At 37.7% G+C, this 24,839-nt stretch overlaps 1 protein-coding gene across 1 annotated transcript in view; it reads right to left on the bottom strand.

The window, feature by feature from the left end:
* Positions 1-24,839, bottom strand: part of CD109 (CD109 molecule) — a 79,081-nt gene that overhangs the window by 36,082 nt on the left and 18,160 nt on the right. The window contains exons 4-19 of the mRNA XM_082047439.1: positions 22,553-22,783; positions 22,285-22,410; positions 13,941-13,980; positions 13,251-13,335; positions 11,201-11,297; positions 9,959-10,094; positions 8,958-9,067; positions 7,994-8,233; positions 7,556-7,657; positions 7,399-7,461; positions 5,961-6,137; positions 2,978-3,130; positions 2,151-2,225; positions 1,645-1,705; positions 965-1,100; positions 111-228 (exon numbers count right to left, since the gene is read on the bottom strand). Of these exons, the coding sequence (XP_081903565.1) occupies positions 111-228; positions 965-1,100; positions 1,645-1,705; positions 2,151-2,225; positions 2,978-3,130; positions 5,961-6,137; positions 7,399-7,461; positions 7,556-7,657; positions 7,994-8,233; positions 8,958-9,067; positions 9,959-10,094; positions 11,201-11,297; positions 13,251-13,335; positions 13,941-13,980; positions 22,285-22,410; positions 22,553-22,783 (1,950 nt within the window). The remainder of the gene's footprint in view (positions 1-110; positions 229-964; positions 1,101-1,644; positions 1,706-2,150; positions 2,226-2,977; positions 3,131-5,960; positions 6,138-7,398; positions 7,462-7,555; positions 7,658-7,993; positions 8,234-8,957; positions 9,068-9,958; positions 10,095-11,200; positions 11,298-13,250; positions 13,336-13,940; positions 13,981-22,284; positions 22,411-22,552; positions 22,784-24,839) is intronic.

Raw genomic sequence — 24,839 nt, forward strand, 5'->3', positions numbered from 1 at the left:
ATCACTTTACTGATATAAGAAGACAGATGCTATAGAACTAAAATACAGCTTCCAGTAATAACCTACAGTGTTACCAGCATTTAAAGGAGTACTGTCTAGTGCTGTGGTACCTCCACTGGAACAGTCGTCACTCCAAGCCCATGGTTTTCAGACATCACAAAAGCACTGGCTACCCAAGATGTGATGGTATCAGGTACAATGACTTCCATTGTGGTGTCTGTGTCAGATCTGTTGGCAGAAGGGGAGAGCAGACTTTCAAAAGCATCCATTTACAGACATGAGTAAGTGGACACGATTGCTTAAAATTGCAATAAAAACTAAATTCAAACTCTTGGCAAGAAAAACTGCTGTTTATCTGTTTTTCTTTTACTAATCACTTAGAAATATTTGTGATGGGATCAAAATGATTTTTAAAAATATTTTAAATTACATTAATTGAATCACATTACATGTAATCAACTTTTAGAGATCCTTTAAAACAATCCCAAATGACATTTGTTTCCCAAACTCCTCAGCTGTGAAAGAACAGAAGATTAGTGCTTCATGTCACAGGTCAGATTTCATCGTCATTTGGCAGTTCGAACTCCTGATTGAATTAAGTGCAGATAGGAACAGATTTCCCTTTCTGGGCTAATCACCATCTTCTCATGTGCTGTAGAGAAAAAGACCCTATTTCTCCCTATCTGTTATCGCCCCATCTGTAAAAGGACGAGTCTCTTTTGTCTCCAGGGTTTTCATCTAGTTTCTACTGAAACTATAAGGCCTTCAATCAGGCTTTTTCCTATTTTGTGCAGTTGCCTCATTTGCTGAGTCTCCAATCTCACTTGTGGCCTCTAGGCGGTAGTAAAATACAAATAATACTACATTTTTAAGGAGTGTTCTTCAGCACCAGTGTAGAATGCAACTAAAAGCTACAGAACAATAGCAAGTGTAAATCAGTTTCCATTTGCTTCTAATTCTATACCTTGTTTTAGTGTCGATCCAAAGCCAAGTCTCTGGAAAATGTGTCCTCACATAGAGATTGCTAAAATCAGGAGGTCCATTTTTAGACACCGGCATATCATCACCGAAGCCATCCTCTATGGGTATCATTCCACCATCTACAAAATAAAAATATTGTCCTACCTGCAAATATCTAGGTTTAAGAAAAATCAAATTAATACAATTAATAGAAGTCAAATTAATACAGTGTCTGGAGTATAAACTATAGCTTTGTTATATGTGGTAACACTACTCTGTGACACTCCGAGCTATTTTTTTTTCTGGCTTGTTTTATTTAATAATAATACAAGGTTCACATAAACTTAAAATTTCTACAAGGCTTCTCTGGAGTGCTTATGGAACTGGCGTAACACGGCTACATGACAAACCACTGCAACATACATCAATTGGAATTGCAAATAAAAACTCCATTCAGCCTCAGACCTTTAAGGGATAGCATCACTCAGGACAGTGGTAAAAAGGAAGTTTTTAAAATACTAGTCATACGCATCTTGTATGTCTTAAACCTTGGAAATGGTAATGGTTTGCAAGGCTGAGTGCAGCCTGTGTGCAGTACAGTAAGACGTAATAGGGGATCTAACCCATAGATCTCCTTCCCCACTCAGTAAGTTAGATTTGGCTACATTTATTTTTATTACTTACAAAGAAAATGTTCCTTATCCTCCTCAAGAATTGCATCAGTTGATACCCAAAGGCTGCATTTCTGGATAAAATTTATACAGTATATCTCAATACAGGACATTCAGGACATCAACATTACTTATCTATTTTATTTTTCTTTTCTCTCTTTTTAAGAAAATAAAGTCTTCATAATAAAGCAATCATAGAACTAAAGCAAGTAATATACAGGAATCAACAAAACTGAGATCATCTGAATTTGAACATTGCCTTAATGACTGAAGACTTTTCAAAGGGAAAACAATATCAAACATAAAGCAACCCACATTTATGAAAGTATAAACATATTTCTTTGCATCCAGAGTATTTACATATTGATAAATTTCACAATTCAAAACTCATACAGGCCATGAAAACAGTATGTTGTCTACAGCCCCAGCTTCAAAAATAGCATTTTCTCTTAGCAAGTGATGTGCAAATCACTAAGCAGTAAAAAATCTCAGCTTAGATTAAAAAAAAAAAAAAAGTACCTGAAAGACACCAAAAGAACCTGTGACCAGGGGGAAATACTGCCCTGTGCTGTATAAATTGAGTTCATGGGTGACCTGAGACAAGAAAAACAAAATCATTCAGAGTGAACACAAACTTGCATTTTTCAGAACTTTCACTGTTTTAGATGCTGATTCACAGAACTGTACCTCAAGCAGGAGCTAGCTCTCATGTCAAAAAGAAAAGAATCCATTACATGATGAAGGGGATTAGGCTGCAATGGTTTCAAAATTAATAGAATTAATGGAAGAGTGACAAAGACCATATAAACCTAAAACAGGAGCCTACAGCCCACTAATACTCTATGGCACTTAGGCTATGTCATTTGAGCACTTTAGGAATGATGCATATTGTCCACTCTTTCAAATTGTTGATGCACTAGAGCTTCTGCAAGTAAAGGGAATTTAAAAAGATGAATAATTCATCCTGCTCTTAAAAAAAATATATTTATTTATTTTATATTACCAATTTTAAAGAGTACAAAGCACAAACCATTAGGGAGTTTTTCTGACTTTTTTGCCTTTCCCAAAATAAGAAACTGGCAAGTGTTAACTGAGCAGTTTATCAAATGGAAGAATAATAAAGTATTAATTGGAATTAGAAATGCTGGGCCTATTACCTTGTAAGCCTTACAGTCTTTTTCACCTATGTTGACAAACTACTTGCAGAAATAAAAATTATTTCATAGTTAAGGACTAAAAATGCTGCCCAAAGAACATTCGTCATTCAGTATACCAACTGTAACATTTCCATCAACGTACATCTTTCATAAACACAATAATTAAAACATTTTTTCCCATTTACTTACAGATTCTTCTGTTATGTCACTACTTTCTCCTAGAAGCTTTGTACTTTTATCAACAACTGCAAGTGCAATTACTGATCCCGGTTCTGTTGTACTGATTTTAAGTGAGACTTTCTCAGATGGCTTGACCTTATCTTTGCTCCAAAAGATTTTAATCTAGAAAACAGTACAAAACAGCACTGGTTAAATTATACAGTGACATTTAGAGCCACTAACAACTCTGAGGAAAAATTTTCTTAGCTTAATTGGTTATAATTAAGACTCTGGATTTGCTTTTCCTAGGCTCTTTGGGAAAATACTATGGCATTCATTTTGCCCTCCTGTTCTCCTAGCTCATCAGTTCCTTGGGATGGTGGGAAGTCAAGATCAGGATCTATTGATGTTTCAACCAGCTCTTAGTATACAAGCAGCAATCTCTTGAGTCACAAGGATACACCAGTTTCTACAGCTGAGAGCAGTAAAAGAAGCGCATTCACTGTTTACCAACACAGCATGTAATGTATTTAAGGAAAGATTATTTTGGGAAAAAAATCAGCCCTCAGAGATTACAACTCAATGTTCCACAGTGAGATCAATACAGAAAAGGGATATATGTAATAGGTACATGGGCAAAGGAAAAAGGAAACCAATAGGCTAATACAGGACCAGTATGCTTTCTCTGGGGTACCAAAGACAGGAAGGGTCATCTGCTGTAAGGTATTTCTGGCGCATCGCATCTTCGCTGCATCAAAAGCGATGCAGAATTTCTGTTTAAAATGGACAGTTTTACTCTTTTCCCTCACAAAAACATCACTACTACAAAGTCTTGAGGTAGAATTCAGCTCCACACTTAAGTTATCTACATTTAGTTGTCCATGTTTCAATTCAGTGTTTAAACTCCCATCACACACAGAGCCAGAAAAAAATAACAGGGACTAGGTGGCAGTTTGGCTCACCATGAAGCATAAATCCAACTGGTGGTGAAGAAAACAGTCCTACAGGCTCCACTGACTGTACTGGCTGCAGGTGGAATTCAGTTACATAAACACCAGCACTTAATGTCATTTGAGATGTTGAAAGGTATCCAAGATATGTCCAGTGGTGTTGCCAGACAGGACATAACTTACCCTTCTGGAGCAGACCCTGGAGTTCAGGAAGAATAACTTAAAACTACACCCTTTTGGGGCAAGTGATTCTCTGTAAACTGAGTTTAGACACATAGCTCACATAGACAGATGAGACTCAGTCACCTGAAGGCACATGGAACCACTTGAGAGGTCCCACAACACTCTGTCTAACACTCAGCTCCCATTCCAGAAAGGAACAGGTCTCCAACAGGACCTTTGAAACACCCACCCGTCCCATGATGATATCTTGGATATCCTGTAACCTCTTGGAGGACACTAGATGTCTGTGCTTCAGCAACAGAATCCTGACCCTGCATGTAAATACATGTATTTAGATGTCTGAATCTACAGCCCCATCATACCCTTCCTCTCATAAACATGTGTAATGTTTCAAGCATATTCAGTATGAAAATCACAGAGCAACAACAAACTCATGTTGCCAACATAAATGGGATTAGCACCATGTGCTACACTGTAAATGGGCATCAGACTGATTCATGCAGAAAAATGGTTTGTTTCTGAGTACACTGTGTCACTGCAACTCTGTATATTTGATTTTACCAACTCATTTACAGAAATTAATTGCTTGGCAAGACTACAAATTACAGAGAAAGTAGCTTTCCACAGTACTGAATTAATTTCAGTGGCTAGCACTGAAATGGTAAAATGGAACTAAACTGACATCTGGAAGCCTTTGAGATCAGTTCTTTCCTTATCTTGCATTTTCTCGCTACCTAGCGAAATATAGCAAATACAGTAAGGCAGATATTAAATTATGATAATTTATTGTCTCAATTTTTCATCCTCTCTGTGTATACACTAGGATCATGGTTTTCATCCATAAACTGCATTTGGTAAAACCGGTACTTTCAAGATCAGGCCTTACCTCACTGCTACAAAATATAATTGAATCTTATTTGTGGACACTGCCATCAGTGGGAAAACTTCAATTGTTTTCCAGAAGGCTGAACCAAACTGTTATGCCTTCCTCATTAGAAATATCTTCCTATATCTACCCTAAAACTCCTAAGTTTCAACTAAATTATCTTATTTGATTTCTATGTTTTTAGATTCTTCAGACAGTGGTACATAATAACCATTATCAGCAAACAGTTGTCTGCAGCTCTGTCACCATCCTGCCTCTCCACTTCCTTATCCTGTGATAAAAACCCTCATTTCCTGAGTTTGCATAAATCATGAAGCAAATAGAGAAATTTTTCATGCAGGAGTAAGACAAACAGCCTCCCTACTGATGTCTGGTTGTAAGTGTTCAAGTTTCCATAGAGGAGGAAGAATTTGAACCCACTGAGAGCCTTTGGGTGGTCCCACCTGTAAAACATCACAGTGAGGCTTTTACTTGCACAAAGGACCAAATCTCATCCTGGTAAGTAAGCTGGAAAAATCAATTATTTGCTGGAATAGTAGTTTTCCCACTCTTATTCAAGCTTTTTTGAGTTAAAGTATGCACAGTCACATGAAACATACATACTGGTCAGATTCACTTATGGCATCAAGTACAAGGTCTTGATAAACAGTTACAGTTCCACACTTAGAGCACTTATAAGTATCTTTCCTCTATATTGGCCAGAGCAATCTTTAGCTCAGTAATTGACCAAGCTATTAAAAGTACATGGAGATGCTGTGCATCTGTTTATGTGGAAACCACAGAGCTAGTAGAAATTTATTTCAGATACGCAATAGCTGGACCCTAACTGCACTGGTATTATTAAAAGCCTTTCCATGGACTTACACAAACCTCAGGTTATATCCTCAGTGAGGAAGTTTTACTTTTACATTTATGATCCTATGATCTAAAACACTGTTTACCACACAACAAATGGACAAAAACATGCTCTCAGACCCAAGTTCAATATAGTTACCTTGTCATCCAAAACAGGCTGAATGGGGACGGTGAGAGCGTCATTTACAACCACTCCAAGCTCATCAATGTAGAATACAAGTATACATGCCACAGGAGCCCAGGAATTTTCTGCTGTTAAAGTGAATGTTTTTGCAGCCTTTGTGCCGAAAGCCATAATTTGTTCCTTAGATAACACCTGAAAGGGAAAAATGAAACACTTCATCTGTTAGTAGCTAAATATGCTATAAGCTCTACAATTTCTTCTACAAATAGCTGTTAAATGAAGAGACGTGTAACTGTGGGGTTTTGGGGTACTTTTACTAAGTGGTTGACAAGTTCTTCAAGACTGAGTAAGGAACAGGTGGGTAGTGTAAAATTTAAATACTACAGGATGTTTCAAAAAGATGGAATCAATTTGAAATCACTACATTTCTGCAACCATGAACCGCCCATCACTTAAATTCTTACCACTTGAAAGGGCATGACAGAGTTTCAAATGATTACTGCTAGATGCCTCTCCCAGCATTCAAACAGCCCCCAGCCTTAGTCATTCCCAAGATGGCAACCCTGCAACTGCTTTGAAATTAGGTCCATCTTTTTGAAACACCCTGTAGAAACAGATTTTTTTCTCTGCTTTAAGTCTTGTATCACTACAGACAAGTAAAGAACTACACCAATGAGTGCACAGCACAACATATGCTATGAGAACATAAAAATACAACAGTAATACGGCTGGGTCAGGAATACAATTTTAAAAGCAAATCTCCCAAATACCCCTACTTAACATACTTGAGTTTGTACCATGAAGAGTGTCACATGGGGCCTACTAACATGTTCCAGTTAAAAATGGGCATTTTACCAGATTAGAGTTAGTCTGAAGGTACCTCAAAATACCTGGAGTTCAGGCCCACAGAATCAATTTTTTTCAATCTAAATCGGTTCCTATTGGACCATACCACTTACTAATGAAGACAGGCCCATGAAAGACAGTTCCCTGCCTTTGACTGCATGGACCTGTTGTTTTTTTTTTTAATCTTCTAGAGAGTATTTCTATTTTAGAAAATACACGTGAATGCCCACACTTAAATCGTCTTAAGGTTTTCCTTATTCAGTTTACTATTAAAGTCTCTGAAATAAAAAGAATTAAAATTTTCATTATCATTATGGCATAGACTGTACACAAGACAGGCACGTCTCCAGGACAGGATGGGAGACGATGATGGTATATATACAAAACACTTCACTCCAGTAAGATTCAGTACAACAGCTGAGCTGTTAAAACAAGCCATTAGTTTTTAAATGCCTCCTACAAAGTTTTTGGGCTACCTCTTTCACAAAGCACAATAAAAAAAGTGCTGATTCTCTTTAACATTCAGTCACATTCCACTCACTGGCATATTTCTCAAGTTGGTAAAAGTCATCTTGGATTGTCCACTCATGTAAAATCAGTAACTTACCAGATAGTGAAACTCTCTCACTGGCTTGTTGCTTGCAATGCTCAGCTCGAAAGGCTTCCCAGCCTAAGAAAAGCATAAGATTCATATGGATGAGTATGGAAACGTGATGAGTTACTTGAACGGTTCTTATCTTGGCAAGTTTTGTCTTAGATTGTACCTTTATATCCTGGCTCTTTGTTTTAACCTGGAGATAAGTCTGGCTGGGGGAGCTGAACACATCATAAACACCTATGTCGGTCCTACTGCTGAGGAACTCTGCCTGCGAGACAATGCAAAACAAAGCTCTTAACAAAACGGCAAAAGCTGTGTGATGTTCCCATACATGGTACTGTGTACAAGAGCACAGTAGCCTTAACAGAAGTACAGGACCACTTTAATGCTTGCTTTTGGTATCTGGTTTTTTTTTTTTCCTTTGCTATCTTGGTGCAATTATTAGGTCATGTTTAGACAGGATCTGTCACCTTCTTTTCAGCTCTATCGTGAGGTAAGGAAAATAACAGTAGGTGACATATCAGCTGTTGCAGATGGCAGGAACAGCATATTATTGATCGCAGCCCACTGAATTTGGTGTGTCACTGCTCCATAGCAGCAATACCTGAACTCTCAGAGTTTTTGTATCAGACAAGATTGGAAACTCAATATCAATTATTCCATTTTCTGGGACCGTGTAATTCAGGACATGGACTGTCAGATTTCTCTCCTCTGTTGCCTCATTCTCAAGGTGAGAAAGTGAAGAGTGGTGAAAAAGCAGGTCTGACTGTTGTGCAGTGACTGTGATGAGATTCTGCCTCTCTTCAGCTGTCAGCTGGTTGCTATCAGAACGTGACACCTTTAGCTGAAAACAAAAAGAAAGAAAATACCCATCAAACAGGGTAAACCTACTATGCACAACACATAACGTGTAACAATATATTTAGGTTTGATTTTTAAACAGTAAAGGCTCAAGAATTGTAAAGTCAATTCCTCTTTCCAAGCAAAACACAATGATGAAATATGCAACCTCTGCTAAATGTAGAAATACTGAAGAGAGACTACGGACAGCATGAGGAACGTGAAATACTTCTATGAGAGGACTGCAGTTGGTATGAGAAACACAGGACAGAAGGCAGAAAAGACACTTTCACTTGAGATCAATATGGTTGGATAAGTTTTACTGAATTTTGTAACAGCTGCTTAATTATATATATATGCATTCAAGTATATATTTGTGCATATATATATACACACTTCCATACACAAACATTATTAGGAGGGATGTGACCTAATGGAAAACAATCAGCTAGAAAATGAAAAGATTCCTCTTCCATAAGAATGCTGACAAACTATATTTAAATGTACCCTGCCAACATGACAGCATTCCCTGCCACTTTCATCATTTTCTAGAGCAAATGCCTCTAGGTTTAGTATTTGCCAATATGTATCATGAAAAAAGGTAATTTGAAAACAAATCTGTAAATTATACTTAAAAATTCAAGGCAAACTTTGGCATCTAAGCAAAAATACAGGAGAAGAAGTCACATGTGTTTATGCACAGATCATAATAAAACAAAAGAACTTACAGTAGCAATGAAGTTCAGAGAAGGCTTTATAACTCTAGAATAGTCCAAAAACTCAATAAAATAGTCACTTTGCTTTGGAAATATGATGGTACTTGAATTTTGGGAGACTCCTGTTGAATAATTGTATATGTTTAGACAACATGCTTTTAACACACATTTTTTTATTCCTTTAGCAGCAATACTATTTACTGTTCATGATTTTTAAATCATTCTATCATGTTTTTCACCATTTCCACTTCTATCACTCTTCATCCTTCCAGATAAGGATTAGTACAAAGGTGCTGTACATACTGGTACTGTCTTCCACAACACAAAATAAGCCATACCACATAGTGCTGTACTCCACACTCCACACAGACTATGTCAGAATGACACAAGGAAGGAACTTATGAATCCCAAATCAGCCAACTTCATCTTGACGAGGTTTCTACAAAAAGTCTGTAATGCAACCTAGTTTCTGGGACAGGCAGAAATTTTGTACAAATAAATTTTTTCTAAATATGCAAGGTGCAGCAGAACACAAACTCACAAGAAGGTTCAGTCTGAAAGTCAGCCAATCTAGAAGAGGGTAGAGAGCGGACAACAAGGGGCCAGAGAACTCCTTTGTGGTTTAAAAACAAACAGGGTAAGTTTAGAATTAAATTTATGTTTGTAAGACTCAAGCTAATGCTAGCAAATCTTTATGCCTGCTCTTTCCATCAAAAGTGATCAGTTATTGACTTCAGTTCCTCACCTGAACACATTTATTGGGTATTTAATAAATCATTTAGCACAGAACTGTATTCAACTGAGTTAACAGCTGGTTAAACCATTTAATACCTAGGCAAGCAATAGTTCAGATAATATATTTTTTCAGATAATATATTTGCATGTAGATGGTTTGCACTGCCATTGGCACATGATAATTTTCTAGTGCTCCAAGCCCTTCCACATAGCAGTAAGCCCTTCCAGCACCACCTATTCTTCGGATTTCTCTCCAAAGACATCACACATCCACATACCTGTAAGCGACTCGGTTACCACTGCGATAATTTCTATTGGCTCTGTGTAACCGCTGTCACCTTGATGCCACGACTGATCAGCATTCAAGTTTTGCAACATAAGCTTGTTACAGGTTACATTCACAGATCCATTTATCTGCAATGTAGAAAAAAGAAAATGTTGAGCCAGTAAAGCCAAGGACACCTTTACATCTACAACAGCTTATTTGTGGTTAAGTATTCTAGCTCTCTCCACATACAAGTTCTGGAGTGTCAACACCAGAAAATTATGAACGCTGAACTTTATTTTTTTGCTTTTGGTAACTATTTTTATTAAACCCAGTAGAAGTTCATTACTTTTTAGAGTCAACAATGCCGTATGGAAAAAGTTACTTTTGGTTGTTTGGTTTTTTTTCTAATATCTAGAATCATCCAGTTCTACATGGCCAGAGCAGTGGTACTTTACAGAAAAGTACAATGAGAAGGTGCCTGTCTGAGGAGGGGGGTATCTGAGGAGGGGGGTACACCCCACCCAACATCCCTGAGCTCAGCGTTTCTGTAGACCAAGTGCTGCTGAAGGCACTGAAATCAGCCAGCTGCTCAAGTCAGCCAACAGAAAACAACATGCACATCATTTAGCAGAACTTGAACCTGTTTAAAACATAGTCCACAGCTCAGAAGTAAAATGTTTGATTTTGCAAAAGGATGCCATGAATCTGTCACCACTTTTAAGTCTTCAGATCACAACTGCATGCCTTTTTAAATTTCACGCTCCAGGTTACACTTAGTAGAGTAACTGCAATGTAATTACAGGCAATTAGTAGGCAAAACGCTTTGGTCTCTACCATGCTAGACCTCCACCTAGACAATTGTCATGGTCTTCTCCGGCCTTGTAACGCAAGGTTGAGTGTGCAGGGCACACATGGGGCTGGGGAGCGCTCCTGGCCATGGGTCCTCCATCACCTACACTGCTACAGCGGCTCCTGGGAAGTTTTTCTACCTGGGCCAACTAGCACTCTCCAAAATAACTTCCAAGCACAGTTCAAGGGACCACAGTGGCCAAGTATCATTCCAAACAAGCAGCCTGAACGTAGATACTTTGTTCTGGAAATTAAAGACATTTTAACACTATTCATGCAAGTCACTCCATAGACCATGCCAGCTGAACTCAGCACTTGGGAACGGTCCCAGGCATATTGAATCTACAAAAGAAGACATAGGCTTAAAGTCTACATCACTACAAACTGCTAACAGAAAACTCACCTCCATTGTTGTTGTTATATTTTTCTTGTTTGTCCAGTAAGAGACAGAAAGGCAAGTGACTGTTACAGTTCCCTTTACTGGTTTTCCATACATGTACCTGAAACACATCAATCGAAGTCAAACCACACACCACCTCCAGGGCCTGGGCTCCTGAAGAGCTCTCGAAGCAAAAGCTTCTACTAAAATATTTTTCCCTGGCCTCAAACATGGTTAGAACACATTTGTACTTCAAAACACGGAATTTTCAATACTGAGACCAGTTTATCGATACTGAAGTCAGAAGCCCAAAACCCGGAGAAGATATTCAATGCTGCTCTTTCCTGCACACGAGCTCTATAAACCTTTTACTATGGGCTGTACAATGTAGGAAAATTATATTAAGCTAAGCTAGAAGTAAATTATTCAATAGAATGTTTCTGAGTTATATATAAAAGAAAATATAAAAGAAACCATGACTATCCAAATCAGACAGAGAAAGGCAGGGACATGGGTAGCACAAATCCAATATCATTCTAGTCCATCAGTACTAATACATTCAGATGTCATTACTTTAAGTAATTTAAATCATTGTGGTTTTGATTGGCAGCCACTTAAGAAATATCAAAGCTGAAAAGCAGAGAGAAAGAATAATCAAATAGAATAGTTACAGGAAGAACTCTGACAACACTGTCTTGCACTTGAACTCAGCCTTTCCAAGCAGACCTAACTACAGTAATAAGCACCTATTAACCTTGAAATGATACTGCCATTGGGTAGCATCCCTCAACTTAACCTAATAATACTCCACAGATGAAAATGAGAAGGGTTTTATGATATCTGCAAGTGTAAGGGACATATAAACTCTTCATATACAGAGGGATTATGCCTGTAAAAACAACCACCAGGAATGAAGTAATCTTCTATAAATAATTATGACGTATCAGTAAAACTATGGCACTGCTGGGATTCAATCTCAGACAATTCACTGGTATTCAAGTCTGGATTTATTGCAGCAGACAGGTACACTTTCAAATACCTTATGAGTACACCTAATGAAGGAGACAAGTACCCTGTGAAAGACCAAAATGACCCAGGAAACCAAATTCACATTGGCATATAATAGATTCCAAAAGCAGAATGGGGAAAAAAATCAGGAAAACATTTTTTAAAAGTTGCCTCTTATGAGAAACATACATGGTTTATAATATCAGGTTGCGTTGCCTCTAGGAAAGTAAGTTTTTTCTCAAAAGTCCAAACATTTCATTTAAATAGCTTGTAAACAATCATTTCTGCATTTCATTTATAAATAGAGTTCTTGTTTAGAAGGTATGTATTTTATGGTATTAAATAACCCACAAAAGACCTTTTATTTCAGGTCTTCTCAAATGGATCTATTACATAGCTCTATCTGGCTCCCATCTTCCAAAATAAAATTAATTTCAGTTTGAGATTAATGCATACTGATTTTTTTGTCTAGATATTTGTTCAGCTGGAAAATAAAATATTATTTATACAATAGTTTACAGTGAAGTCCCTTGTGAATTTCTCAAGAGTTTTTAATTCTTCACACATTTACAGGCTTATATATGTTGATAGGCAAGAGTAACCTAGACTTCAAATGCACAATGTGGATAAATTGGATCAAGAAGGATGCACATAGAAGGTTGCATGATTTTCCAGTATAAGATAGCCTAATAAAATATAGCTACACTATATGCAGACCTTGATGTGATAAGTCGGAAAGCACCATAAAAGAGCCGTAAGAACAAGAAAATGCCTCAAAATACACATGTTAAGCAAAAGACTCAGGAAATGGTAGTAGTTAAATGGTAGCTAAAAATGTCTTGGCTATAGTCTAGAAATACCTTTACCACACCAAAAATCTAACTAGAAGTCTGAAAATCAACAAAATCTGTTAAAACAAAATCCAGTAACTAGAAATGGATGCTAACCAGGTAATTTTGACTAGTCACTTTTTTAGCATTCTCAATATATTTTCACTTTGACACTTAGAGATGCAGAGTAATTTTCTCATGAGTGAGGGTGACAATGGTATCAATTATTTACTTACTTTGCAGTGACAACACCAGTTACTTCTTCCTCTCTCAAAGAGTAGTATAATGGTGTTGTTATTGTAACATCAAATTTTGGTAAAACTAAAACAAATAATACAGAAAGCATTAAATTCACACAAGAAATAATATTACTTTCTTTTTTAAGTAATAAGGGTAGAACATGTAATATGATAAAGACTACTACAGTTTCCTAAGGAATATAGGATAAGATACATTTTAACCCAACCCTATGCCTGCCCCAGAGTAAGACTTTTTGTTGAAAGGAGAACAACAAGCATCATAAGAGCAGCCTGCACACAAGCTTGTAAGGCTGAAATAGAAAATGTTTAGCTTATTCAGCCTTTACAGAATCATCAGCAAGCTTCATGATCAGACATTATACAGATATTTTGAGATAAACACATTACCTCTGTGGTCCTGGAAAAACAGAGACAATAACTGCATCTCACAGGCTTAGGACAAGTACTTTAAAGATTGCATGATATCCAGACACTACAGTAATAGGGCATTAAAACTAACAAAGATAAACAGGGTAGCTGGTAAGACAATGTTTTTCCCAGGACAAAGAGTCAGTCTCAGACTCTCTTTCTGTAACTATTCAAAAGGTTCATGATAGCCAAGGGAAGCTAGTCTAAATCCACGGAGAATCAACTACTAATTTTGGTCACTACTAAAGTAACACTTACCATATTCCATCACTTTAAATCTTTGATAATGAACTTGACCCTATTAAAAAAAAAAAAAATCATATGAGAAAATACATACGATTGTGGTTAGATGAGCAAGTTTAACATTCCTTCCAGGCCAAATCTCACTCATATTCAAGTGCATACTTACTTCAGCAGAGATACTCTTGGGTTATATCTTCCGATCTTGTTTATTTGTTAGTTAAAAAACAACAGAAGAAATAAAAAACGATACAATATATTGTTACTCGTGTTCTCTTCTATTTTCTTAATTTTCTAAATTTTTTCACGTATTTCCTGATTTCACTGATTTCGTCAGGAGGGTATCTGAAAGCATATTCTGGCATATCTTTGAGATGTGGTACATCAGGCCATATATGGCACATAATCGGGAAATTAATTTTGAAGTTTTTCTTCACTCTTTAAATATTAAAACTGCAGCAGCTATTTTTGTTCTTCAGTACAATGACAATTGACCAAAAAAGTCATGGTAGTCTGCCACGTAAATTTTGCTTTTTGTTATCTTACTCGATTGTTCTTTTTGCGAAAGCATGAGTAATTTAAGTTTCACCAGGGGAGGTTTAAATTGGATATTACAAAAAATTTCTTCACTGAAAGGCACTGGAAGAGGCTGCCCAGGGAAGTGGTTGAGTCATCTTCCCTGAAGGTATTTAAAAGACTTGTAGATGTGGTGCTTAGGGACATGGTTTAGTGGTGGACTTGGCAGTGTTAGGTTTATGGTTGGACTTGATGATCTCAAAGGTCTTTTCCAACCTAAATGACTCTATGATTCTGACCAAGCATGTATGTCATTTATTTGCAGACTTATTACCCTTGTTCCATGTGGTTTTTTACAGTATTATAAAAAAAGCTGCCATCAGCAGCGAAATGGCATGAGGTGATTTACCAGCAGTGCCTAAACTGGAGCTCTGAATCTCAGTTAATCTGTTTGACACAAGGATTACATGGGAGCAATGATTTTCCAAGAGGAAAATCTGAGCTCAACTGGGCTGGAAGAATGGGCTGAGAAACCAAAGGAGTCTCTACTTTCCAAAAGGCAGGAAGGGAGAGGCTCCTTTTGAAAGCTTATTTTGCCTCTTCTCTCAAGTCTTCTGGGAAACAGGGGAAAGATCAAGAAAACCAACAGTCTGTCACTAGGAGGTGGCCATTTTGAAAGGTTAACATCACCAGCTGCTGCTGAGGTTGCATGATGAGGTTATGTTGATGTGGACCTCAGTAGTCTGATTACTTTGATTATTCCTGAGAACAGTGAGATCACTGAAGTTATCAAAGTGTTGGAGTATCTTGGTGAACATGGTTTGAAATGTGGGGCAAAGGAGACTGAATGTGAATAACCAATTGTCAGGCAGCATCAGGATATGTCAGATGGGAATAAGCATCTGTGGCAAGAGATGAAAAACTGACAACTACTGTGCAAAAACCCTAGGATCCGGATCCAAGCTGGAAACAATTATAACTGATCTCTCTTACCTGATCAACAACTTTGCAAACAAGGCATCTCAGACCAACCCCCTTATACTTCTATATTCACACTTCTACTAGCAGAATAATGCTATCAAAGTAAAAATGAGATTGCTACCAATTTCATTATTAAGTCACTTATCACCAAAATATATTCCTAGGTTTGAAAAGACACATACGGAATCTGCTATTTTCACAACATTTATGCAGATCATAATCCTTACAACAAAATGCTACAGCACGGACATGCAGTCCACCAGCAGATTACCATCAGGTAATCTCAGGAACAGGTATCTTAGAAAATGACCTATAGGGAATTTATCTCATCTCTGGTTCTCTGTACATCTTTAATTTCCAATGTCAAGCATATATATGTCAACCTTGTCATTAAGCAAACCATGAACAGAATGTTACTGCAGCTGGCAGGATGAAAAAGCATCTCCCTTGAAAATGAGATTTTGTTTCATATCACCTTAGAAGTCAAAAAAAAAAAAGGGGGGGGGGTGGCGGGCAGGGATGGCTAAGAGAACTAACTATAAGAAGTAGAAAACAGAGATTAAAGTGAGACTAGCACTCTTGGCTGCAATGCACCTTCGCTAAAAAGACAAACTTTATGACAGAAACCAAGCTGTACTTCACAGTGCAGGGAAAGGAACAGACCCTACTAGGTCATCTTGATGATTTGAACACCAAACCAGATTTCCTACTAACACACACTTTTCAGCCAAACTGTTTTGAAACAGAACAAGTAACAGCACTTCAACCACTCCGTATCATCTTAGTTCCTCAGGGCAGGGCTGTCTCTCTGGCAAATATTGTTCCAATATTTTGGAATGTAAGTTGTTAAACCAGTTTCCAGGAGTGGTGGCTTTTGAGACAAGGAGTTAGTTACATATACAACCCAAGGGAGTTTTGGGTTGTTTTTTAAGACAGGAAAACAACACCATGCCTATTCCACTTGTTTCAAGCGCTGCTTTATTCTAGTACCGGTTTTATCTTCCATACCTTCTCCTGCTTCTTAAACAAACTCACAATTCCAGACTATTAGCCTTTTGTTCTAAATCAGTATTTCTTAAACTGCAAAACACCTATTACATTCTGTGCACATTGCCCAGAGTATTAAGAAAACAGTGCCAAAAAGAGATCCATGTAAGTATTCTGAGATCGTATTCTGCAGCTGAGCCTTAGATGCTGTGGACACTGACATCTAAGAATGGCTAAAAACTACAGTCCAGATTTTGCTCTGCTGTGAGGAACCAGTTCTTTCTGAAGTCATTTGGGTCTAATCCAACAGCTGAGATCGCAGGAGTTGTTGTCCCAAAATTTTTTTGTCTTCCATGACAATTGAAATTCCCTGAAATGAATCTGGTCTAGACCTATTTTCTTATTTGTTTCTGACACTTATGTGCGTCACCAGTTATAGCATCAGGAAAGACTCCGGGTGTGGTCTCAGGGCTCTGCCCTGAAAAGCGCAGTGCTGACACCAGCTGTACTCCCGTGGCTACGGCACCATCGCACAGCCCCTGTCAGAAACACCCCTCCACTTCTGCTTTGCACATAAATTAAATAGATTTTTATCTAGACAGAATTGACAGAAGCATTTCATGATTACTTTCATGTCTTATTTTCACATGCAGGAAATAAACTCCAAAATAAAATTCTGTATGACTTCGCAAACTGTTGAAATCCACCAGTACAGTCTCCAGAAACTAAACAGAATCCCACCAATGTATTACACTATCAGATCCTGATTAAATGTCAGTGCTCATTTGCAGACTACTGAATACACAGCCATTCCCACAGATTTTATGTAGATTTTGGAGGAGGGTGATTTTTTTTTTTAAGTAATTATATAACCTCAAACTCAAGGGATCAAATGTGCAATCTGTATGTAGTTGACCTAGCAGCACAAAATCACAGAATTAACTGTGGATACACTGTAACATCCAGTTAAAAAATTCAAATTACAAAGTATATAATCAACCCCAGTTGATTTTGAAAGTTGCTTCACAGCTGAAGCTTTTAAAAAATTATAATACTCTTCAAAAATAGTTTAGAAAGTCGTCCTTGCACGTGAAATGTTACTATTCTTCAACATTTGACTATAAGTTTCCAAACAACAACTTCCATAAATTAAATCACAAAATGCCTTATAACTAGGAACAACTTCTGGTCAGAGATGACTGCTACTAACTCAGCAACCAGAAGTGTTTCAGCAGCAGGATCCACAACAGGAAATATAAGATATCCAACTAAAATACAAGGTGGAGACTTGGGAACCAGACTGTAATTATTCTGTCTTGAGTTTTCTTGGAACAGCTGTACTAACACCTGAACTCTTATTAAAAAGTACTACAGGATGTTTAAGAGCAGCAAGCAGCCAGGAGCTGATTTAAAACAGGATTCAGAGGCAGTACTTCCAGGAGTCCGAACTCAGTGCACTTGGGGACTGATCCGTAACCACTAGAAGGGAAATGTTATTTACTGACTTAACAACACTCTTTAAGGACAAGAGGGAAACCTCAGATAGAAAGACTGAGACTATTTAACTAGAAAGCTCAGCTCGTGACATCAGGATAGCTAAGTCACATGGAGATCAGTCTGGGTTTGCCAACTGAAGATGGTGGGCATATCTGTTAAAAATGCCAGACATCATACTAAGTATTTCTTAGCAATAAATCCAAGTTCTCAGTGACTTCTATTATAAGAAAGGGACTGGTGAATCTATGCAACTTTATATATACCACAGAAAAAAACTGTACCTGCCTTGGACTGCAGAACAGTGAGGAATATCCATACAATAGCTTGGAATATCCACTCAGGGTCATGCAGGTCACTCACTAGCTTTTACTGAACACCAACTAAATCTCCACCACATCACCTACATAGAGACACCCACATATCTTAAACCTTGAACTGAATCCCATCCCAAATGACCTGTACTTCAGGGCGTAAGCTCACTTGTAACCACAAGAATCAAAGAGAGTTCCCATCAGGAAAGTTCTTTTCCTTTATTCTGTAATGTTTCTTGCAGGTTTCATTAATCCAATAGTATGATATGCCATCAAAAATAGCTGACTGAGAGATAACCCAATAGATAGACCTAGTATAATAATCTGAATACTGCAATACTTATTAAATATATTCTGCACATGATAGCCTTATCCAGTGTAAGATGCTTTGCAGGCACATGCTGCATTAATAATGCATATTTCATTTAGTGTAGAATTTGAAAATTAAAGCAGAGCAGGTATGAATGATGGAGGAAAAGGAGTCTGAAAGTAAACAACAAAGGCTTCTACGTGTGTGGCTTGGGGTTGCTGCTTTAATCCCACAGGATAAGAATGGAAAGAATAGCCATTTTTTTCTGGATTCCAACACCTACAACTGTTATATATATCTGTACATGTATATATATATTATATACTGTTCTTTTTCTCTTCTATTTTAATTTTCAATTCAAGGAGTTCAATGACAGAAGTAATCATCTAGCCTGACCTGTTTTTATCCCAGGTTTGGTCACTCAAGCATTCAGCTACTCCAGCAACCTGCATTATTTTAATGTATCTTCCAAAAAGGCAACCATTCCTGGTGCTAGAACACTGAGTAACAGAGAAGCCCTCACTTCTTTTCTTTTTTTTTTTTTTTTGGTTCCAGTGATTAAGAGTCTCATTGATGAAAGACACACATATATGCTAAAGAGAATTTATTTGGCTTCAATTTCTATTACTTGATTCATACTATGCCTTTCTCCACTAGACAAAAAGCCTGTTAAAACCTGTAACAGCAGTCACAGACTGTAATCAATAAACCCATGGATTCATTTGATCCTTTGATATATAGTCAACAGACTTCTGCAGTCTCCCATCATGAAGCTTTCTTCCCCAGCTCCACCCTCAGGCTCCGTCATTATACTAGAAACACCCTGGGTGAGTACTGATTGCCCAAAAATCAATCCACTCTTCTTTGACAGACTTCACATTGCTGTTTTTCATTAGGATTTTGCACAATGAAAAGCCTTTATAAAAATCTGTTAAAACAGTAAGTCTACCTTATTAACCAAATCCATAATAGCCTTCAAGAATTTAATTCTTTATCAGTGGAATCCCAAATCAACTTTGTCATTTTTTTTTCTCATGCCAGATGACAGGTCTGGAGTTTCCCATGTTACCTCACTCTTTTCTTTTAAGGACATTTATATTCTGCTGGTCTCCCCACACTGAGATTCACCTAACCACACAGAACCATCACCCCTATTAAATGCTTCCATCTCTGCCACATAGTTAAAGTTTCCTCATGCCACCGGGCTCTGCCACTGCTGGGTTTTCTTTTGTTCCTAGCAAACTTTAAAAACTCTTTCATACTTCTATCAACAATTAAGTTTTCCTTGGGCACTTTAGATTTCCTACAAATATGCAAGAGTTCAGACTTTCATTTATATTGATATCTATCTCCCAGTTCTCCTTTTTTCTACTTATTAAATGCAGTGTTGCTTAACAATTTCCTCTGTCAGTGAAAAAATATTATCTCATTTCTGTTCCATCCAAGTTTACCTTTTGCTAAGAGAGCATTTTGTTAAATGTACCAAAAGCATTTTGCAGTACTTTCCACCTTGAACTGCCTCCTTTAACAATGGCGAATAGAGAAAGATACCCAAGTGTGATGGGACTTATCCCACCACTGGATATTCATGCCACTGAAGCATTTAGAGCTCTATGAAGAATCTCAAACACTGCACTCAATGTCACACTCAATGCTAAAACCCTAAGCATTAAAACATATAATGGTAAAGAAAATCAGATGTTCTTAATAAAATAGGATAAGGACAACCTAGGAAAGTACACCCCGGTAGATGTAACACAAAGGCCAACGTCCAGCCTCTGGCAGCAGCCAAAGTTCAAGAGCTGGAGACTTGCATAGTCCAGGGCAGCCAGCAGTGGCACCATGCCAGCCTGAGCCTCGCGGTTTCCATTTCGTGGTTCTTAATGGGCTGTATTTCTGTGAATTTGTTCAGACTCTTTTGATCCCACCTGAGTTTTCCGTATTCACAACTCCTACCGGTGCTGTGCTCTACAGTTCAGCTGTGCTGTTCTAATTGTTTTGGAATTGCTCTTTACCTCCTTCACATAGTGCCCTCTACCTACGCATTGGAAGAGGCAGTGAATTAAATGTTCCTTATTTGTCTTCTGCCTGTTACTCATGACTTGAGAGACAGTCCCACCCTGTCATATGTTTTCCATTCTCATTAACCTTCTGTAGTTCATACTAGAGAGCTAAAACTCAGGATACCATCATCTGTGGTCCACTAACATTTCACTTCACTTGTCTGTTTTCTCACAGCTGTTTCATTAGCCCAGATGAATCTAACGCATTTTTCTTCTAATTTTACAATTATCTTTTTCCTTTTCTATTTGGTTTTATTTCAGGAGGGATGGGCGCTCATATTCAGATCCTGAAAACAGCTGCTGCAGTTCCCTCAGCAATGTCCTCCCGATGCAAGGATTACTCCACACTCCACAGAAAGCGCAAGCAAAATTTCACAAACACTTTTTCCACTGGCAAGAGAGCTGTTGAAGGAGCCCCCACTGTCACCAGCCTTTGTTCCCATGCCCGAGCCACACTTCTCACATTCTGAAAAGTGCCTATGCAGCTGTGAGTGAGGCTGTGCTGTTAACCAGCTCAGTGAGCTGGAGTGGATTAGGCAAAGAAAAACACAGAGATGAGAGATGTTTTTCAATTTGGGTCACTTCCCCGGTGTGCTTTAGATCTCAGCTTTACTACAGCTGCCTCAACATGACTGGGAAGCTTTTGAAGAGCAGTGCAGGGATGGGAAGGAGTGGCTGAGCACAGGAACAAGGGCAGGAACAACTTAAAACATTTTTCCCATCAAAGACAACTGTAACGACTCCACACCCACATCAGAACGTGTTCAGAAAATCCAGTCCTGACACTCACTGGAGAACCACCCTTACCTACCTCAGCCTATAGAAATCCATCAAGCGTGTAACCAGGACTGGTAAATATTAGTCCCGAGTAATACATGCTCACATGAGATTTTCTGCTTTCTATCCATCTCCTTTATTAGGAAACATTAAGCGGTCCTGTTTGTACTTGCTAAATGTCTCTGAACAGCCATGGCAAGCCAAGTCGGAAATGCAGTTCCCAAATTACAGACATTTAAAGCAGGCCAAATAAACCTGACACACAGAGTTTTCAACAGCTACACCTCCAGCTATTTTTGCAACATATTCCATGGTGTATGAGGAGTGTACAGCTTAGAGAATTGGACTGATAGAACTATTACCAATAGCAACATGTAAACTAGATCATACTAGTTTTATTTTGCAATAGTTCTGCTTTACTATTCATCCTTTCTATTTTGCTGAATTGCTGAAACACCCCTAAAATCAGGCAGAGATTTGTAAGTAGACAGTCTTTGATTCCACACCCCTTGAGACAGTGACAGACAACAATAAATTTCTGTATATTCACTTACAAAATAAACATAGAAGCATTTCACTTAAAAAAAAATAGTACCCCATAAAATCATTCTTTCATATAAATATTTTAAAACCCTCGCTTTTTAAATAACATTTGTATTTTAGAATCAAAACATAGACCTTTGGATAATATATTTTTTTTTTCTTTTTTAAATATATATATATATTTTCTTACAAAACCATATACTAGTGAAAATCTTGTGTGGTTTGCATAATATCTTGGGTTTGCCAAGAGGGAAAGATTTCGTCTTCTCATGGTCCGTGCTTATTTCTGGGTTTGCTTCACCAAAGTAAACACAACTGTATTCACATCTATCAGGAGAAATGAAATATGTCTATGATTTTGCAACATTAATACTCACATTCACTTCCACCTCTATGGACCAGTCTCCTAGTGGCGGGTTCATTGATAACTGAAACTTTTTGGAAACTACACCCAAATCACCCTCCTCCATCAACCACTGCTGAATCAATTTCTTCCGAGGGTCCTAGGAGAAAAGTCAGGCTGCATGTTAAATGCAATGTTAAATAGCAAGATTTAGGCAGCAACACATACAATCTTTCTTTGTCACATAAAGCTGGAACATAGGACAAATTGCACTGTATAGCTAGGTTCCTGTGGATACTTACTCGGATATATATATTCAGAGATGCTTTGTAAGGTTTGAGATCAGGATAGACGGTGACAACCCTAAACATCACATCTTGTCCTGGTTTATACATAGATTTATCAGTCTGGATGAATACGGAGATGCTCTTTGACATGTACATCAAGCTGGTACGGTTGGAGAAGATGCGCCGGCCATCAGTATGGCCTTCTACCAGTAATTCATAATTCCCAGAAGCACTGTTCAAAGGCAGCTGAAAATAAAACAGTGATTCTGTTAACTATCCAAAATATTCTTGAAGATATTCCAAAAACATTTGACATCAAGATCTGACATATTGCTGAACTTGTCTACTTAAGTAAATTCTGAAAAAGAGAAAGAGGATTTTAGGGCTTTAAACTGTTATTTCAACAATTACCAAAAAATGTGTTAGCAGAAGCACCTTTTCAACATATTTGCATCTAACTTTCAGTAGCAATCAGGTTTTCAACAATGTAAGTATCTATGTATTCATACATCATTCATAGACTCACATACACACACACACACATTGTGCTTTCTCCTTCACAGTTATTTAGAAATTTATTTGGTTTGATTTTGGGGGCTAATTTTTTTCTGACTTCATCAATTTTTGGTAATGAATTTTCCAAAAATATAAGAGCTGAAGAAGCTTTATGCAGGCAAGATGAGTAAGGAAACCTTGTACTTCTTTTTACAAACTTTAGGTTTGTGTCCTATGGGGTAGCAAAATCAAATTCAGAATGAAGATCTCATGAGGTGAGGTACAGTTTTTCAGTAGAAACCTCACTGATTTTGTCTTGTTTCAGTTTAATGACTTGTAATTACAGCATATATTGTGACTCAGATAGAAAGTAAAATAATTATTCTTCCCAAAATATTAAGGAATAAAGGAAGAGACATTTTATATGGTTAACTTATTCAGAATAGACATTGAAGGCTCCTTCAGTGCTGGCAGTAAACATAGACAGACATCACTGGCAAGGAAATTCAGGCCATGTAAGGTCAGAATAACCACGCACAGGTCTCTCTCCTTATCTCTCCAGTGGACACAGGAAATCTAGAGTTCGTAATCCAGATGCATCAGTTCATTTCCTAAAGTTAGGTGGGAGTTAGGTGCTGCAGCACATGGTAACGTCACCTCGAGCAGAGCCTACACAGATGTCAAATGACCCCAGGGACATCCCAGCCCAGATGCCGGCTTCTGTACCGCCATCTGCTTAGGAGTGTCTCTTAGAAGAAGGAAAAGGGTTTTAACACAACACACAGCTGGTTCCAACAATCAGCCCTGCTAAAAAGCTTAAAGCGTCACATGCTTCTGTTTGCAGTTATAACAGTAAATCTGGAGTAAAACCTCTGAAGTCAAGACAACTAACACAGACGGACTTGCACTTTTCAGCACAACACATGGAAATGAAGCACTGTTCTTGCACGGGTAATGAAAATTTCAGCTGTTAATTCACCAGGCACAGAACTTCAAAAGTATCCTACCAAGCTCTATAATGAAAGGCTGTTGTGCTGTCAAAACTCATTTTAAGAGCTTACGGTGAGGTAATGGAAATTCCCAAAAAGGGAAAAATGTCACAGGGTGACAAATGAGGGAGATGCAAATGTCTGTATTAAATATATTTCCTTTTCTGTGTGTTTACCCATGAAGAAGAATCAACTACCATTTCACCCCTCTCTGTTGACTTTCTGTTTTTAAAAACATGCCAGGAAAAAACCACAAAATCAGGTAGGGGAAAAATAAACAGGGTCATACACAAGCGGGTGTATGATGACACAGGAAGAAGAGATTCCTCCTTTAAAATCTGTACTTATATAAGTAAATTTTAGGTGGAAAGCACCACACTGTAATAGATACTGCATTTTCTTCAGCTGCAGGTTTTTGTATACACATAGCCAAGAACATATGATTCACATATTTCAACACCCTCCAACTCCCATGCCAAGTATTCTGGAATACATTAAATAGGAAGAACAGCCTTAGTTATTGCATCTGACAAATACTACCTTAAATTCAATTCATTTATGAATATTACCATTTAGTAAAGAAGGTGTAGTCCCTAAAAAGCAGATAGGATTCCCTGCAAGAAGTCCAGGAAACATTATAAACATTCAAAATCAGGGGAAAATAAGCTTGTTTTGTCTCGTCATAGCAGTGAATTGTGATCTTACAGCATTATTTTAACATACTTGCAAGGATTGTCTTTGATTTCTTCTTTAAAAGGCTGTAAATGCCTTTTAGAGACCTCATCTATTTTCTGTACCTTTTTCTTATCATGAATAAA

The sequence above is a fragment of the Streptopelia decaocto genome, assembly GCF_964273445.1.
Source record: "Streptopelia decaocto genome assembly, chromosome: 3".
Lineage (NCBI taxonomy): Eukaryota > Metazoa > Chordata > Aves > Columbiformes > Columbidae > Streptopelia > Streptopelia decaocto.